This window comes from Apaloderma vittatum, unplaced genomic scaffold, assembly GCF_000703405.1.
Source record: "Apaloderma vittatum isolate BGI_N311 unplaced genomic scaffold, ASM70340v1 scaffold4559, whole genome shotgun sequence".
Taxonomy (NCBI): domain Eukaryota; kingdom Metazoa; phylum Chordata; class Aves; order Trogoniformes; family Trogonidae; genus Apaloderma; species Apaloderma vittatum.
The window spans coordinates 20,336-39,624 of NW_009735645.1; the positions used below are offsets into that span (position 1 = coordinate 20,336).

General features: G+C 38.2%; 1 protein-coding gene across 1 annotated transcript in view; it reads left to right on the forward strand.

Moving 5' to 3' along the window:
- The window catches only part of LOC104279374 (neuropilin and tolloid-like protein 1), a gene marked incomplete at both ends in the record, with an annotated part of 35,626 nt that extends 16,795 nt beyond the window's left edge, over positions 1 to 18,831 (forward strand). Inside the window, 3 exons of the mRNA XM_009876642.1 lie at positions 7,312 to 7,353; positions 7,468 to 7,595; positions 18,603 to 18,831. Of these exons, the coding sequence (XP_009874944.1) occupies positions 7,312 to 7,353; positions 7,468 to 7,595; positions 18,603 to 18,831 (399 nt within the window). The remainder of the gene's footprint in view (positions 1 to 7,311; positions 7,354 to 7,467; positions 7,596 to 18,602) is intronic.
- Positions 18,832 to 19,289: the final 458 nt, after the last annotated feature.

The following is a 19,289-nucleotide window of genomic DNA, read 5'->3' on the forward strand; positions in this document are numbered from 1 at the left end:
CTAAAAAGATTAATCAGAACAAATTTTGTAATTTGTATATTTTTGCTCATCTATTTTACTTAGGTTGGTTTTTTTAGTTAGTTCTTTCCCTTTACTCTCTCCAGGAGAATAGCTAAGTCCCCTTTGTTTGTACATCTCACAGAAAATATTTACTTATTGAAATTATTTTCTATTTTAGAATTATTTTAGTGATTCTTCAAGATTTTATACTTTTAAAATCTATTGGTGATCATCTTTCAGTATGTTTACTGTATCATCCAACTCTAGGAGACAACCATATAAAATAACTTAGAATAATCCTGCTATTCTGTACTGAATTCTACAAGCTCTGTGTTTACAGAGTATATTTCACTCCTCAAAAAGGCAGGACTGATTTTAGGCTCCCAGAAATCGTAAAAAAGCACGACTTCATAAATTTGAAAACAGATAACTGGTGTCTTGCTGAGTAGTGCAATTCTCTTCACCATTTCATAAGCATTTGTATGTAAAATCAGGTCTTTAAAATGTTCCATGACAGAGAACCATGTGCATGTGCTAAAATTTCTTAAATATCGTTAGAAAGAAGTTAAATGCCTACTTCTAGTCATTCAAAGATGGGAAGACTGAAAGATGTCTGTCCAATGAGTAAAAATAGAAAGTTTCCCTCTTCATTGTTAGAAAATATGATTTCTATGTATTGTGACTACTTTGTGTATTTATCCATTAAAAAGGTAACTTTTGTATTCACAAACAGCGAATACTCCTTTATGTTTCAGACATCAACCCTTTGTAGTTTATAGTCTGATCAAACAATTTCTTCATTTCTCATTTACAGAAGGAAAGAAAGCAAAATGCCTCACAATTAGGTCTTATATCTGCTTCAAGATCTTGTTGTACACATTTGCTTCATATTGACTTTTGAGCATACAGTAATTTCTCATATTCTTCGCTGTCTATACTATACTTCAGATATAAAAAATTCTCTGTAATCAAGTATATTCTAGTCTAGATATGCTAAAAAGCATATCAACATACCGTATATATTTTTAAAAGAAATGTTCACACATCTGTTGATTTAAATCATTTGACTTCCAAGAACGAGATATCTTTATGTCTACAGCTGGCCTGTATCTGGGGCTAAACTATAGCTGTTGTTTTATCACTTGATGAGCCCTCTCCAGACAAGAAGTGGTATCAGGAAAAGAAACAGAGACCTGTGGGTTGAAATGAGAACAGATCTAATGAAATAGCAAAACTGATATTAATACTAAGTCAAATATACAGTATACAAAGTTATACTCAGCCCAGTGAATGTATGGTGGTCACAATGAACTGGAAGGCAGTCCTGAGGAGCAGAATGCTAAGTGAGCCCCTCCAGGGATGATGACCCTTCAGAGGAAGAGGAGAAAGAGTCCCTGTCCTTAGACTTTGTGCTGCTAATAATCACCATCACCACCATCACTGCCTGGTTGTTCAGCCAGTTTCCTGAACCCCTCACTCTCTGTTTATCCACCGTGCTTTTTTCTGGTTAAGGAAACCATTTTCTCCTTATGCCAGTTTGATTTCAGTTTTCTATTCCTTTTATTTGCCAATAACTCTAAATAATATGGCACAGATTTTTGCATCTCATAAAGAGTTTCAAACGTAGTTCCGCACCTCACAAAGACTACAGAAAATTTATAGTAACTAAACATTGCAGGAGTCTGTGGAATTGTGGAAAATTGAGGAATAGGTTGTAATATATCACCAAAGGAAATTTCTGGCTAACCTTTATTTTGTTGGTTGTGGTTAGCTTTTAAAGAGGCATCCAGTGCTTCAAGAAAGAACCACAGATCTTCTTTCGGGTGCAAGGTCTTCCATTTATATAAGCTTTACACATTTTCATGTGTCTTATGAAAATTCCTGCTTTCTCTTTATGTACTTCATTTTCCCGTTAAGAAGATAGCCATAAAAAGAATTACATGTATTACATTCCCCTCAAGGCCTGTTGCCTCCTGTTTTTCTCTCTCATTATACGTGATCAATCTTATTTTCCACGGCAAAATTTTCCTGTCTTGGGAAGTTTTCCTAATGGGAACATGATTTTCATCAGGACTATGTCTATAGATGTTTAGATAACATTAAAAGGGTTCTGACTCAGCCAGACTGAAAACAATTTGATTGAATTACACACAGAAGAGCTGCTGAAGCATAATCTGTTTAATGGTAGACTATTTAAAAAACAAAACATTTGCTGGGTAAATATACTTAAACATGGTCGAATTTTCAGCATCCTTCATAATACCTTATTTACAGGTTTTTTGGTTTTTTTTATTATTTTAACAGTACACTCTTAATGTTTAACAAGATTTATCACCTCAGGTGTCAGATTTTGTTTCACTGTCACTCTTGAGATGTTGAAAGGTCACACAAAGATTATTTCTCAAAACTGAGCAACACCTACCGTATTTCTAGAATTTTAATAGATTATACACTTCCGTATGCATTGTTACCAATGTTACTGTATTGTTGAGAAATGAGACCGTATTTTCAGAATTGTTTTGTGGTCAAATTGTATTGTCTAGATCACACTTCAGCCTGGATTCTTGCTACTTACACTCCTCCTTCATATGGAAGAAAACCTGTCAGCACCTTTTTCTTCTTCTTTCCTCTTCTGTACTTTACTAATATGGTGGAGTGTATTTAGTAAATCAGAGTAGTCCTTGCAAACTCAGCAAAAAGAAATATGATGGTTACACTAGACGTGATTTGGATGTCAAATTGAACCAGCAGCCAAAGTAGATTTCCTTTAAGTATCTTGCTTTCAGCACTAGATATCAACATATGAGTACATTAACTTAAATATTAAATTACATTTAGTGTTGTTGGCTATCATATCTATCTACTGATATAAAAAGTTGCTTAGCAATTAATGCTAATTACCTACTCAGTTGTATTTGCAGTCCCTTAAGTTCATGAGTGTTAGCTCACGATTTATATTGTACAACTGTAAAAGATAACTGGGAAGAACAACAGAGACTAGTTACAGAGGGACAGTTAAAAAAAGTGATTCTATAGCTCCAATTTTTGAAGTCAGCATAGTCTTGGTTATAGAGTACTAGACATTTCAGAGTATTAGTTGGTTATGCTTCTTCCTGACCTGACTTGACGAAAGCTTGGTGGTGAGTTTTGTTTTGTGGTTTGGGTTGGATTTTTTTTTTCATTTTAACACATTTCCTACTTCCAAATTTTCTCTTAGTTGTTTTATTTATGCCTTCAACTCAGCTTTTGTTTTCCTTTTGTGTAATCGTTTGGAGGCCTGGGCACTATGTATATGGCTTAGGAACAGCTTAACGCAAAGTGTTTGTATATGTATGTTCACCACTGATTGCAGAAGACCAGATCCTATTAGGCTGAAGCATTCAGGGTGCAGGGCCCAAAGTGACAATACTCACAAAATTACAACTAACTGGGGAAAAAGTCAGGCCAGCCAGAGCAGCAGCAAACTTGCATAGCTACTTGCCAAGATGTGAAGCAGAAGACCAACTACCCCAAGTGTATGTGCACCAATATATGCAGTGTGGGGAGCAAACAGAAGGAACTGGAGCTCTGTGCTCAGTCAGAAAATTATGATCTCATAGGAATAACTGAAATATGGTAGTACAACTCATGAGACTGGAGGATCATGATGGATGGCTTTAAGTTGTTTTGAAAGTCAGGAAGGGAAGAAGAGGTGGAGGAGTCATGCTCTATGTTAAGGAGAACTTTGAATATACAGAAGTCAACTACGGTGGTTGTGGGAGCCCTACTGAGTGCCTCTGGGTCAAGATCAGAGGGACTGTCTCCGAGGGGGATGTTACAATAGGCATCTGCTACCAACCTCCAAACCAAATCAGTAAGGTCATAGAATCATAGAATGGCCTAAGCTGGAAGGGACCTTAGAGATCATTTAATCCAGCCTCCCTGCTGCCAGGGACGCCACCTCTCGACTAGATCAGGCAACACATGGGGACCAAACGGGAATTGAACCCCGCGCCCTTAGCGTTGTTAGTGCTATGCTCAACTGACTGAGCTAACCGGTCAATGAAGCCATATTTGAGTCACACAGCATACAGCAGCTCATATGGCATCCGTCAGGTTACTGGAATCTGTAGAGGACTGCTTTCTCACACAAATGCTAGATGTGCTGGCCAGGAATGAGGTGCTGCTGGATTTGCTACTCAAAAACCAAGAAGACCTGCTTTGTAATATCTCAGTTAGTGATGGCCTTGGCTGCAGTGATCACAATAATGTGGAGTTTGGGATCCAGCTCAAAAGTTTCCATAGCAGGAAGTTTCCGTAGGGGAAAAAAGAAGTGCTAGGAGTTTTTTAGGAACCTCCTGGAAGCACAAAACCAGTTCATCACCTTTAAAAGTAAGGAAAGTAGGGAGACCCTGTTGGTTAACTGCAACCTTCTGAGTCTGTTCAAAACCAAAAGAGAAGTGTACCAAAGGTAAAAAGCAGACAAGTACCCATTAAGAACTGCAAGGGCATTGCCACAGTGTGTAGAGATGCAGTTAGAAAAGCAAAAGCTCAGCTCAAATTGAAATGGACTAGAGACATAAAAAACTACAAGAAAGGGCTCTTCGGGTACATAAAGAACAAGCAGAAACAGAAGGAAAATATTGACCCACTGTTAAACAGGTGAGGTGAATTAGTTCCCAATAACGCTGAATAGACAGAGATTCTCTAGATGTACTTCACCTCTATCTTTACCAGCACCGTCGCACTCAAGGTCTTGGAAACAAAAGGCCATGTCAATGCAATACAGACCCCCTGTCAGTGAAGGAGAATTGGTATATGAGCTATAACAGGAGATTGACCTTCACAAATCAATGGGCCCAGATGTTATCTACACAAGGAAATAAGAGAGCTGCATAACCTCATTGTGAGATTGCTTTCTGTAATCTTTGAGAAGTCATGGAGATCAAGGGACATACCAGAAGCCTGGAATAAGGCTAATGTCACCCCCATCTACAAGAAGGGAGGATCCAGGAAATTATAGGCACATCAGTCTTACTTCAATCCCTGGAAAAAGCTATGGAACAAATCCTCCTCAGGGCTATCACAAGTCAAATGAAATACATGATTGGGAAAAGCCCGCATGGATTCACCAGGAACAAATCTTACTTGACAAACATGATCACCTTCCTTGACAAAGTAACCTGTTCTATTGATGTGGATATTGTCTATGTAGATTCTTCAAGGCTTCAGATGCTGTTCCTCAGAGTCTCGTCCTAGAGAAACCGATGTGTTGTAGACAAGTTGTCTGTACAGTGGATGGGAAACTGGCTGACAGGCCACAGCCAGAGGGTTCTGGTAAATAGCTCCTTTTCAAACTGGCAACCTGTCACACATGAGGTCCCCTAGGGATTGATATTGGGCCCAGTGCTCTTTAGTAACATAAAAGTGATCTGGATATGTGTACCCTGTGAAGTTTGCCAGTGATACTAAACTGCATGGGGAAGTGAGGATTTTGGAAGGGAGAGCCACTCTGCAGGAAGACATGGATGGGCTGGAAGAGTGGGCTAACAAGAACCTTATGAAGTTCAGCAAGGACAAGTGTAAAGTCTTTCACCTAGGAAAACATAATCCAGGAGTGCAGCATGGGCTGGGATCTATCTGACTGAGGGGCAGCTCTGTAGAAAGGGACCTAGGTGTCCAGCTGGATGTCAAGCTCGATATGAGTGGATGGTGTGCTGCTGCAGCAAAAAAAGCCAGTAGGATGCTGGATTGCATCAATAAGGGCATCACCAGCAGAGATGAGGAAGTCATTATCCTACTCTACGTAGGACTTGTCAGGCCACACCTGAAATATTATATTCAGTTTTATTTCCTGCTGTACAGAAAAGATGTGGACAGGCTGGAGAGGGAGCAGAAAAAGGTCACAAATCTCATCAAAGGACTGGGAAGTTGCCATACAAGGGGAAAGGCTGAGAGAAGTGGGTTTGCTCAGCCTTTAGGAAAGAAGGCTTTTGGGACAACTTATCTCCAGGATTCAGTATTTAGAAAGTGGCTAAAAGAATATGGAAACTTCTTTTTTACAAGAAGTCAAATGGAAAAGATGAGGGAGAATGGCTACAAGTTACTCCTGAGGAGATTTCACTTGGACACAAGAGGAAAATTTTTCACAAGAACTATCAGCCATTGGAATAATCTCCCCAGGGAAGTGGTGGATTCCTCATGAGTGTGCACTTTCTATATTCAAATCTACAGGGTGCTGGGCCAGCTTATCTAAACTATGCTTTTGCCAAGAAACATTGAAGATGATCCTTGAGGTCACTTCCAACCTGGTATTCTACAATACTATGAGCTTTCTAGAAAAAAACAGAGGCCAGTGGATTTCTTTCTTGGGTTTTTTGGTTGGTTGGTTGGTTTTGGTTTAATTTGTTGTTTACATTTGTGTTGTTGTTTGGTTGTTTTTTTTTTCTCTTGAAATTGAGAAAAAAAAAAGTGAAACATTTATTTTAGGTAAAAGAGCAGTGCAAGTGATAACCCTATTCCAGACAAGACCAGTCTATACTGAAGAAATCATCTACTTTTGATACACTTATTCCCTTTCACATTTCTGGGTTTGGACAGTATCTTCAAACTGGGATAAATCTTGTGAAATGATGATGTGTCTATGGATAGTTGTCTACTGAAGTATAGGCCTAAGACCAAATTTATCTTGTCTATGTATTATACTTGGCTATTAAAGCATGATACAAAGAAACTCAGACAGTAAATATAATAATATTTATCTGATCAAAAATAGCGCATATGTTAGACTTGTTAGTACAATGAATTCCATGGTAAATCCTTATGGTTTTTTTTTTTCAGGAAAAGCAAATGATTGCGTATGATAAAGAAAGTGTCTTCACTTGGTCAGTAGAGATGGCAGGGCATTCATAAATCCAGAATAAAGTTTAGATTTCTCCAGTTAAGCTGAGTGTTATACTGAAAAATGCAAAATAGGCAAAAGGATTCTGAATAAATCTGTATCCTCTTTCATTAGACTGATGTATTAAAATATCCTGTGGTAAGCTGTGTGATGTTCTTGCTTGCTACAGTATGCAGAAATATTTTTGAACTTACTCTTCTGAAAGAGATAGACAGAGAAAAGCAGGATTTCACAGCAGAAAGAAAGGGACTTAATATGATAGCATCAATAATTTCTGCATTAATAGTTAGTGTGTTGCCATAGTTTTCGAACATTTCTCATTTCCAGGAAATGTGTAATTATATCATTGAAGTGCATTGTCAAATTTTAGCACATTGACATTACAAGTAAGTTATTGAACAAAACTAATATTATCTTTCTCAATTTTTAAGATCCAGATTTTAAGGACCTTGGTGTTTTGAAACCATTGCCAGGTTGGTATGTTGTTTGTTGTTGTTTTTTTAAATTTGGAGGCCTTTGCACTCTGCTGTAGAAAATATTTTTGTTTGCTGTTCAGGTTTCATTTTTTTTGGTATTTTGTTATTCAGTTTGTGAGTTTGAGATGGGAGGACCTGAAGGAATTGTGGAATCTGTACAAATTGTCAAAGAAGGAAAAGCTTCTGAAACTGAAGCAGTAGACTGTAAATGGTACATCCGAGCACCACCCCGATCCAAGGTCAGTCTTTCATCCACTTGCTGATTTGCCATTTAATTTAAGAAATTGACTTTTCTAATATGTTTTGTATTTCTTAGTACAGTCAGATCTTGTTTAATAACTTTACAGCTTGAACTTGTAAACTATATTTTCCTTCCACCATGGAAAGGTAATTTGTTACCTCAGCCAAAATAACCTTCTTTCTCTATAAATAATGATGTGGGCAGTGTTAATGTGCTTTTTGTGCCATAAGCAATTTTCTTAAATTCATCTTTAAATTTGCTTATATTTTGCAAGTATCAATGTGTTTTCTTAAGTGGGAGGTAATCTTACCACTTTAATTTTCAATATATTTCAAATACCTAGTAAAGAGACTACTGCTGGCTCCCTAAGGTCATCATTGTTTCTCATCTGTGAACTGTGAAAATGGAACCAAGGTAAATTCACCTTCCTCTGTATGAGACCTCTAGTTCCTTTGGTTTAGAGCCACAGATGAAAAGAGATAGGGTTTTCATTTCTCTTCCACCGCAGACAGCAAGCCATGCATTCATAACAGGAGAGGGCCACAATGAGTTTAACAGTTCTTTTCTTGGATTCTGCTTGAATTCCTCTCTTTTTCACGGCTTATCAGTTATTATATGGATTAATTGTTACTGGCTGCACTACTGTTTCTCCTTTCTTTGCAAGTGAAACAGCTTTGTGCCTCCCACCTACTTTCACTCACTGTGTTAAAAACAACCCCACGCTTTATTTTTTCTAGTTGTCTTTTATTGGACAGAAAAGGTTTTACAAGGTAGAATTTATATATCCACTAATCTCTGCCATCTTGAAATAGATAAAGGTTGGGGTTTTTTTGTATAATCTCAGAGCAGACTGTCCTGGCTATATCTGTTTCAGCATTTGGTATTGAACAAGAAGAATGAAGGATTTCCAGAAGAGAGTCATTAGTACCAGCATTTTTCTGTCGGGAAAGTTTAAGAGAGGAGTTGAATAGTTAGCTCATAAAGACTACAGATAAATTATTTCCAGAATATAATTTAATATTTTATTTATTTTTTTACTTTAGAATAAATTCAGTATTCATAGAGGTTTTCACTTAAGTAGATGAGCCTCCCACTTTGCTGGAGTAAGTAGCTATAGACATGAAATGACTAGACTGATGAATGAGTATTGTATATTAGATATTAGTAGAAAGAAAATAGGTAAACACAAAATTAGAATTGTGCTTATTAGAATTAATGCAACTAAGTAAACCAAAAATTGTACTACAGTCTTGGTTTCAATTTATGCTTGGTTGGTCAGATAATGTTCTTGTGACATTCTTCCTTAATTAAAGCTCTATATGATTCGAAGTCCTTCTAGAAACCCCATATTAACTTACCTGTAGGATTTATCCACATTTCAGTCCTGATGTGAAAATACAAATCACGTAGCTACACAACCATAAACACAGTGTGTAAAAGAGAAGTTGTCACATTACCACTGTTAATAGAGGATTAAAGATTGTTTAGCTTTTTTTGTGAACTTCTATACCTGCATTTAGTTGTGTTGTGTTTCAAAAAGTGTATATGGGCTGAAAAGCATATGGAAGAAAGAGCAATGAAAGAGTTCTAGAAAGCTTGAGAAAACACTGAAAGTTATTTAATGTCACCTAGAAGATTGTGTGAAGGAGCATGATACCGGATTATAAGAGGCTTTTACAATGAGGAAGAAACGCTCTGATGTCCGCATCTATAGCATAAGTCATGGTCCTGCATTCTGAAATAAAGATTCGGGTTTGATACTAAGGAAGAAAATTTCAAACAGCAGGGAGGTGATTAGGAATGATTGGTTAAGGAAGTTTGTTCAGCCAGGGTTAGGCTGGGTCATCACTTGATGAATCTTACTGCTCCCATCTTACAGAGTTCTCTGGGTAGATATATGAAGCAATATAAAAGCATATAAATCAGGGTTTCCTAACATGGAGTTGAAAGCTTTTTCGGCAAGCTAAGAAAGAAAAAGAACAGCTTTCAAGCCTTGATTCATCTTGGAGGGCTAAGTCCAATTTAGCACTTGAACTTAGTGTGGTTTTTGCATTTATATACATATACAAACATATATGTGTATGTGTGCATACATGCATGCGAACATATAGTTATGATATCACCATACTGGGAAAGGTTGAAAAAATTTCAAATTTTAAGGAAGAAATTAGTGGATAAAGTTTTTTAAAGTCATAAATGAAGTAACATTTATGGTAAGACTGTTTATGGACCTGATTCAATTTAACTGGATTCTCTTGTCCGTATTTTACAGCCAGCTTCCTTTGTGCTTATGTAACCTTGAACTAATGACATAATTAGTACAGTAATTCAGTGACATCATTCTAATTTATGACAGCTTGCACCTATGAAAAAAGGCTCTCCTGCTAAGAACAGTAAGAACTCAGCAGATGTCTTTAAGTCCACATGTTCCTGTACTCTGGGCTGCACAGTTTGTTACTGGGAATTATGCCTAAAAGGCCAGAGTTTCTCAGGCAGAGTTTGGGTTGGATCTTTACCTCTTTAGTTTCTCAATTAAACTGTGCCAGAATGTGAGCTGCTTGCAATTTCATTTGGCTTAAGCTCATCCAATCTAAATTGTCTGCAGAAGCAAGTCCTTTCCTTGGTTTCCGACTCCAGATTCAAGCCAAGTCTGAGCTCAATGTATAAGCAATGAGATCAATCAGGGAGTATGAACTTGAGATTGCTAAGCCTGAGCTTCAAACTGACGGTCTGGTTATAACAGTGCTGCTATCCTCAGCAAGCTGGAATGGGACAGAGAACAGCAAATTTCTCACACATCCTTAAGTTGGAGCCATCATTGATTACGCAAAAAATAAAATGCTGAAAATGCAAGCAGGATTGAAACTTTCTGGAAGTGCAGAAGACAGCAGAAGGAGGTTTAAGCATGACTTCAGTCTATAAGCAGACGTGGAGCTTTGTGTTTTACAGTGACCAGTTGCAAAGTATTTCTTGTAATTATCTGAAGTCAGTTCCGACTGAGTAAGATGGCTGTGAATCTGGAGTTCAGAAACACTGGGAGTTCTGCACTTCTTGTAGAAGTTGACTTCAATCAGTAATCAGAGCAAGAATGGAAAAGGAAGAAGAGAGTTGCTGACTGAATGTGCCAGCTCACCCAGAATAGCAAAGAGTTGGAGTAACCTTCCCATCTCAAAATTCTTCACTATAGAACAAGGCCCAGAGGATCAAGTGGATGATCCTGTTGCACTGGGATTTGAAAAACTTCAGAGATATCATTGGCTGCAGCAGGGGATAAGCAAAAAAAAATTCTGTATTTATGAGTAGGAAATAAGAAAATTAAAAGAATTATAGTATTTTTTCACTTTCTGTTAAGGGTGAAATGTTGGAGGACAATATCGATGACAAGCATTTTTCTATACTGGATGTGTCAGCAGAGTTTGACACAGCCCGATAGGAAGATAGAACACGTGATTACACTCAGGTAGTGCTCCCTTTAGTGTAGTTATCATTGTGTCATGCTAGTTCCTTGAGGGGTTTTGTAGAGCGAAAAAACCAGCAGAATTTGACAATAAAATAAGAAAACATTTGCAAAGATGATGTTCTGATGCTGGGAATAAACAATAAGTGGTGCTTTTAGTCAGAAGACCTGGTGAGCTCCAAACTACAGACAGACAAGCATTAATTTGAATTCAATCCAGTGGAAGTCATCTATTCACAAGGAATGAGCAAGAGGTATGTTTAGATTGAGCAGGTAATGAGGCTACCCTCTATATATACACCACAAGAAATAAAAGGAAATTGTAAGCTAGATAGGGAAGATGATGCCTAATTCCCCTGCCCCACCTAAGCATGCAAACAAGATACTTTTCCAGGTAATAGGATGCAAGACCTAACTAAAAGCTTGACAAACTGAAACGATTAATTAACGAGTATCTAGTTTTGACATATTTTTGCAGTATCCTTCAACCTGAGCTGCCTGTGAGCAGTGATATTTGTCTCAAGCAAAGCTGTTGGGGAGCAGCGAGAGGGGGATATGCAGCACTTAGGAGGGTGTCAGGTCAAGGGTGGCCACAGAGCCAGGACATGGGTGAGGAGGAGAGCTGGGCAGGCCCAGCCGTGGTGGCTGGGCTGTGGTGGTGATGGAGCTCGCCCATGAGAACGGGGCCAGCCCCAGCTCAAGGTGGCAGCAGCTTGGCCATATGTGAGGCTGGAGTGGTGGGGCACAAGGCTGGGTGTGGGCCAAAAGTCCAAACGGGATCAAGACACTCGAATATTTGCAAAGGATAGGTATTGCTGTCTGGTAGAGGCTCTAAATCACTTGTCACAGTTTTCATGGTGGACATTGTATCCATGTACCTGACCAACTAGAGAGGCGATGCTGTCAGTTCCAGGTGCCTGACCTCAGATTGAATGTTGTCTGAAGAGAGGCTGGGTTACTGCACACGTGTTTTCTAGACAGTTAGGAGGAAATGTGTAATGAAACAAATTGCAGAGCTGCAACTCTCTGTAAACCAGTCTGACTAAACCAACACTTTTTCTGTTCTTGCATGTGAAGTGGAAACTTGTGCTCTTGGATGAAACCTGCAAGAAAAAAAGTTTCAGCTGTCAGTACGAGCAGACTAACATATCTCTAATCTTGGAGACTTCTTAATCACATAGAAGAGAAGCTTTAAGTAGCACACTAAAATTTAATAGGAGATGTTTGAGTGGTGATTTCTGAAGTGTTATGGACAAATGAAATTTAGAGACTGAAAAACCTTATGGCCAGAGACACTTTTACAGGCTTTGCATGAGCTGTATCTCTGAAGTTTACTAACATATAGATAGTGCAAATAATATTATGAATGAAAAAAAAACAAACAACATGTTTATATGAAGTGGAATAAAGTGTTTAAACAAGTAGAAAACATTGTTTACTTACGTGAAACTGTTAAAAGCACTTATTTGAAACAGTTTTGTTAGATGAAGATGCAAGACAAGCACCTGTGTAGAATCATGCCTGTAGCATTTCTTCTAGCAGGTGTGGTAATACACATACCAGAGTAGCACTGACAAAATATCACTTCTAAATTAACATGATGCTATTGAGCTCATATATAGAAATGTAACCAACCTCAGCATCCTCAAACCAAATAAGTTACCAAATGCAATTAAAAAAAGCTACTGGTCTAAGTAACAAAACATCCGCCAAAGAGAACAGCAGAATCAGTTTATGATCTACAGTTTTCAGTGTTAAAAAGCAGAACAAAGACAAGGAGCTGTAAAGGTTGTCTCTTGCAAACAGTTTGCCACTGTACAAGAGAAAAATGAGGGTGACTTGGCAGAATAAATGTCAGTTATTGGGGATTCACACTAGTCTGAAGAAACAAACCGGACAAAGCAAAGAAATCCAATGGGCTTCACTTGTCCAGGAAAATGGTATTTTGATGTTTGAGCCTGGCTGTGGATCACAGGGTGCTAGAGGAAGCACCATATAAGGTTGTCACCTTCCACAGCATTCTCCAGGCTCCAGCAGAGAGGAAAATACAATGGAGTATGGAGTTCTGTTTGCACAGCATGATTCCAGACTAATAACATCAGGCCCAAAAATATTAAAAAAACTCAAACAAACACACAAACAACAAACAGAGCATATACTGTTAACACTTTGGGGCTGAAGTAATGTTGATTTTTCTTTTTTTTTTTAAAAAAAAAAAGAAAAAAAATAAGCTCCAAAGCTGCTTTAGAAGATAAATTCAAGCACTGTTAACAATATACTTTTTAGGCTAGTATACTTGTTGTCTTGCCTTGAAGAAGATTAATTGCTTTTGCACAAACTGCTTTATAAAACTGGTCTTCCCATGCCTAAATACTGGAGATACCCTCTTGAAAGTCCTTTGTTAATCACACAGAGCTGAACAAGATGCAGAATAAAGCAGGCACTGTAACTGAGCTCTGAGCAATGGGGAAGGAAATAGGAACATTTAACCCACTCCTGTGTTTACGACAGATTTGACTGAACCTAGAAGCTGAATATGCGAAATCTGGATGGTAGGTCCTGACGAAGAGGAGATTATTGTCTTACATCTAAATTACTTTTGGCAGTTGAACGATGGCTTTTTGTTTGTTTGTCTTGGTTTTAAGGGACTGAATGTCTGTGCACATATATTAAGTCTGGTATGCTGGGATATGGTTTGAAGCTTTTCCTGACTGGCTTGATCAATCATGTTGTCAGCTCTAACCTTCAGTGATTGATTAAAAAGCAGAACTCATAAAAAGTGATTCACTATGAAGAGATTATAATCTGACCATTTTACTGAGGTGATATATTATTCATCATTTGCAATCATTCTTTTTTTCCCTAATATATGCAGCCAGAGATTTCTGTTGTTTTCAAGTTTAAATTAAGAAATAGTAAAACTTATCCAGCATTTACTTTTCATCATTGTTATGATGACAATACCAACCTTAAAGGTGACAAGGCAATTACTTAAAATATAGTGTGACCGAGTGTAAATTATATATGCCACAGCTGCAACGATGTTTTATCAGTTTTCTTGCTAATGGCGTTGCATTTGCAGTGACACCTCGAAACTCAGTAGAAGCTAATACTTGTGCATTAGCAGCCTATTCTTCTAAGTAATGTGGAACTGATAGGTTGAGGAAAGTGTCTTATTAGAACTTTACAAGAGAAATGTGAAAGAAGATAGGGCAGTTATACTCCTTCTTTCAAATACCATGTTTTCTTCAGTAAGAATGTCCATATTATGCTAATATAATGTGTCAGTATCTACAGAAATGTTATCATTCCAAAAGCTCCCATTGGCATCAGTGAAAAAATGTTTAATGAAGGCAGAATGCAGCATTCGAGTTTGTGCCCTCTTTTTTGTTTATTCGTTTTCTTTTGGAGGAGCAAAATTTCTTATCCACTGCTGGTAGAAGTAATGACTAAGATCTCAGTAAATGAAATAACCAGAAATATTGATATTTTTTCTCTAACTTTCTGTTTAATTTTTTTTACTGAGATCCACACACCAGTGAAAGTAATGAGAATACTGCCACTGATTTCAGAAAACTATGTATCAGGAACATTTTTGCATTAGATAACAGTTTGTCATATAATCTGTTTTATTCTTACCCTGGGGAACTCAATTTATTAGTCATTTTCTTCTGCCAGTGTGGGTCTTACAGCCAGTGACAAGAACAATGGCAAATATATAGTAATAAACCCATAAAAATTGGCAGAGGCATGCAGATACAATTAAATTATTCTAGCTTTTTAAAATAAAATCTGATCCAATATCAAGTTGTCAGTTTGTGTAATCAGTTTCTAGTTTTTAAAAATGCACTGCAATCTTAATCTGTAGGTCTGATCCAAATAATAAATGGAAAGATACCCACAGATTTCAGTGAGCTCTGGATCATGTCCTTATTACTCTATATGAAATTCTGGGAACTGTCATCTCCAAAGGATACTATGAATTTCTTTTCTCTATTTTATGAAACTCCTTGCCATTGGAGAAGTTGCCACCTTTCTTCTGATGGATAGTAACAGATTTTTAAGTCAGATATTTCTTTCCAATGCCTATCAAGACTATATGTGTGATGATCTTAACTGAATTTATCACACACAGGAATGAACCGGTATGACTGACAGCAGAATTCAGACTTGAGAGGAACAGGAAGTGATGGTTTCTTCAACAAAATACTCAAAGTGAAATGCAGAGTTACTGTTCTCTTGATTCCTTCTCAGCATTTGTAACTGCTACTCTGATAAATATTTTCCTAATTTATAAGGCTAGCACACCACCAGAAACTAGAGGATGTCAAATGATAAGCCCACAGAAATAAGACTTTGGCTGTACTGTTATATCAACATTCTATTTGAACAGATCAGGAATAACTGATGAATGCCCAGAATTGCTGTGAGAGCTGGTATTTTACAGCCACAGTGAGGTTTAGCATATATTTCTTGTAAGAATGAAAACTAATGTAAATTTCATTTCGAAACTGAAATGTAATTCCCTCTGCAAGATACGTGTGGCTATTCACACATACATGTGTACATATAAATGTATGTATATGTAAGACAGGAGCTGAAATAGTGAGCAAGTGAGGAAGAGTAAGGGTTCTTTCCTCCATTAGGTACAGTCTAGTTTTACTGTTGTATTGCAGTCGGACTAATATTTTTATTTTTTTTAATGGAGTAGATAAGAACTTTCCTGGAGTGCAATAAGACAAAAATGTGATATATGCACATTTTGTTGTATCTGTATGGTCTATCATATTTATATTATAACATATAGATTGTGTATGTATGGTAGACATATATGGCATACAAGTAGTGATTCATGACAAATGGTTGGAAGCCTTCCGTGCTTTCCAGTGAGACATTTATCTGTGAAGACACATGGTCTTCAGCTCACTTCTTCCCCCATTCATTTCCACAGTGATGTGGAGGGAGACAATTCAGCAAAAAAGGCTCAAGAATCTGAGATTAAGGATAGAGAGGGTAATAATCTACCATTTAAAATGACGGGTGAAGAACCAGAGAGACTTGGGGAGAAAAAAAATATATTTAATTCAACACCATCATTTACGAAGTAGGACAGTGAGAGGAATACATCAGTAAATATGACTCGGTCTTACATACACTTCCCCCCACACCTCCTCCATCTTCCCAGCTACCTCCTCTCCCCCCATCAGTGCAAGTGGGGCAGGGAGTGGGGGATGCAGTCCATCTGGCCATTACTCATTGTCCATGGCAGCTCCTCCCTGAGAAAGAGGGCTCCTTGCAGTCTCTCCTTCCTGCTGCGTGGTGTCCACCTCACATGAGGAAATCCTCTTCCTCCCCGTGAGTCCCTCAGGGCCACAGATCGCTTTGGGCATGTCCCCTGATGCTCGACCTCTCTCCCCTCTTGCATGGGGCTCTGGATGTACTGACGTTCTCACCACGGCTGATTCCCTCAGCTGGCAGGCAATCACCTTCCTGCCACCTCAGCCATCATGGGGCTTCAGGGAAAGGTCCTGCTCCAGCAGCCCCCTCCCTTTACTTCTCCTCTGGGACTCTTCTCCCCCTCTTTTCTTCTCAGAGCAACGTCCCTTTGTTCTCCTCTCACCTTCCCCTCCTCCAACAGAAAAAACCCACTCCCTAACATTAAAGATGGAACCGCTCAAAACAAGACAAACCAAAAGAGTCAGATAGAACACTGGGGTCACCTCTGAAATACCTTGATGGCAGAGATGCTGATCGGCCTGGCCCTGGCCAGAGGCAGGGCCGGCCCCCCGCCTGGCCCTGGCCAGAGGCAGGTCCGACTCCTAGCTGGGGGTGAGGGAGGCTCTTGAATCTTCACACTAGTCTACCCCCACTTTTACAAGAAAAAACCCCACCAGACTCAAACCCATGACAGTGTTCCATTTTTTAGAGGTCAAGACCTGCAGCTTCCTTAATTTATACTATTTAAAAACCAGTATGCATGGTGAAAATATAGAATTCACTTAACTGCAGTTTAATTAAAATATATTTCTGAGTTCTTCTGGAGGATGGCAATGTTGGAACATAAGTAAGGATTACCATAAGAAATAACATCCCAGAAAACCATGAGGCAAACAAAATGAAACAGTATACCAGATTTCATATGCTAGTACAAATTGGTTTACAACTATCCTTTTCAGAGAGACCAGCTGCAAAGCATAACAAGGAATGAAAATGTTTCATAATGCACTACCTGAAAAGGCTCATTTAAAAATCTAAGCTATTATTATACAGTGGCAGACTGCTTAATAGCACATAATTCTCAAACCATAAGAGCTTTAATATATTAATGAGGCAAAGTGGTGAGTCCTGTCGCTACTAGGATATGCTGTTTGTGTACTTTATGCAAATTCAGAGAAGCTTTTTAAGCAATTGATCTGGGCATGTGAAAAACTTCCTAACGTTAATAAGACTGTTTGTAAAGAAGTATATCTAATACAGTGGCACTTCCTTTTCATTTTGGGTTTGTTTTTTTTTTTTTTTAAAGTGAGGACGGATATATCTAGTGTATCTGCTGGATAAGTTTACAGGATTTTTATGCTATTTCTGCCCTACTTCACCTCTTAGTATCATTCTCCTGAAGTCTCTTGGGTATGCTTGGCAGTTTGATTATGCATCATGTGTCTTTGAAAATACTATTTACCTCCTCCATTACTGAAATATTTGATGTGGCTTGTGTTATCAGTTGCATCTAAAATGAGTAGTTTTCCCTACTAAAGTCCATAAGAATCAAGTAAAAAATAATAGCATTTTCTCCTTGCCCCTGCTTTGTTTTGGATAAAGAGTTCTTTGTGAAGCGCAGTGCATCTGTTACATTTATGAGAAAACTTAGCTTGCATGCAAGAGATGTTTCCTGAAAAACTTTCTAGGTTTCTACCAGTTTCCACAAAATGTGCTTGATTTCAGCCCTGTTAAATTATGAAGTTACATACCATAAGGCTTTGTTTAGAAAAGCTGAGGTGTTGGCCAAATTGCTTGAAGAAACATAAAAAGATTAGTGATTGAGTTCTGCCTGGCTCCCAGATTCTCACTTCCTGAATCAGTGTAGCTGAGATGTATCTCAGAAATGACACATATTGACTCTGGGGAGGGAGCAGCAATTATTTGCCTTATTATTTTCCATGTCAGACAAGTAATAGAGCAATATTGTGCCAGACAGCAGAAGAAGAAATTTCTAGTTTGTCCATCCTTCTGCTTGAAGGAGTGTTGTATCTACTTCTCAAAGTGTCTATTTGGTAATTAGGACCTTACTGCAAAGAAGAACAAGAATATCTCATTTTTCTGCTAGATTCTACTTTGAAGCAAGACAAAATACCAGGAGGATTAAACGTGCTCAGATTCCATATTAGTGCCCTTCCAGGGAAGTTGCGCATGGACCACCTCTTCCAGAAAAATCATTTTGGTGGTGGTGTGTAGTTTTTCTCCCACAAGGTAGACCAAAGATGTTTAATGTTTATTTAGTCATTCTCAAATGTGTATACATGTTGCCTTTGTTGTTTGTCTGCTTCATAGATCTATTTGCGATTCTTGGACTATGAGATGCAGAATTCCAATGAATGCAAAAGGAATTTTGTGGCTGTCTATGATGGAAGCAGCTCTGTGGAGGATTTGAAAGCGAAGTTTTGCAGCACTGTGGCTAATGATGTGATGCTGCGGACAGGTCTCGGTGTAATCCGCATGTGGGCAGATGAAGGCAGTCGAAGCAGCCGATTCCAGATGCTCTTCACATCTTTCCAAGAACGTAAGACCCGAATCAGTGTGTCCACCTTTCAGTTTGTTAAATGATACAAGTCCCCAAAATTGCTAATGTTTTCCTCATGTAGAGTAGTCACTGAAAGATGTTCCCAAACAAGCTGTGTAAATATTCAGAACAGTTTCTATTCCAAGCATTTGTAGTGTGCAATAATCTGTCACACAGTAGATAATGCACAGGATTTGGAGACAAGAAGACAGATGCGAATAGTCATGACTTGTCCAGTTGTATGACTGTGACTTTTATCTGATCCCCAAGCTGCCAGGCTGCTATATCTCAGTTTTCCTTTACATAACATGGAAGATGATACAGCTCTGAAGGTTTTTGCCAAGCTTGATCCTTTTCCATGAATTTGATTTTTTAGATCTCATTATGATGGGCATTTGAAAAATACCTTACGATTATTTTAGCACAGATGGTGAGTATGTTTGTGCATATTCCAGAAT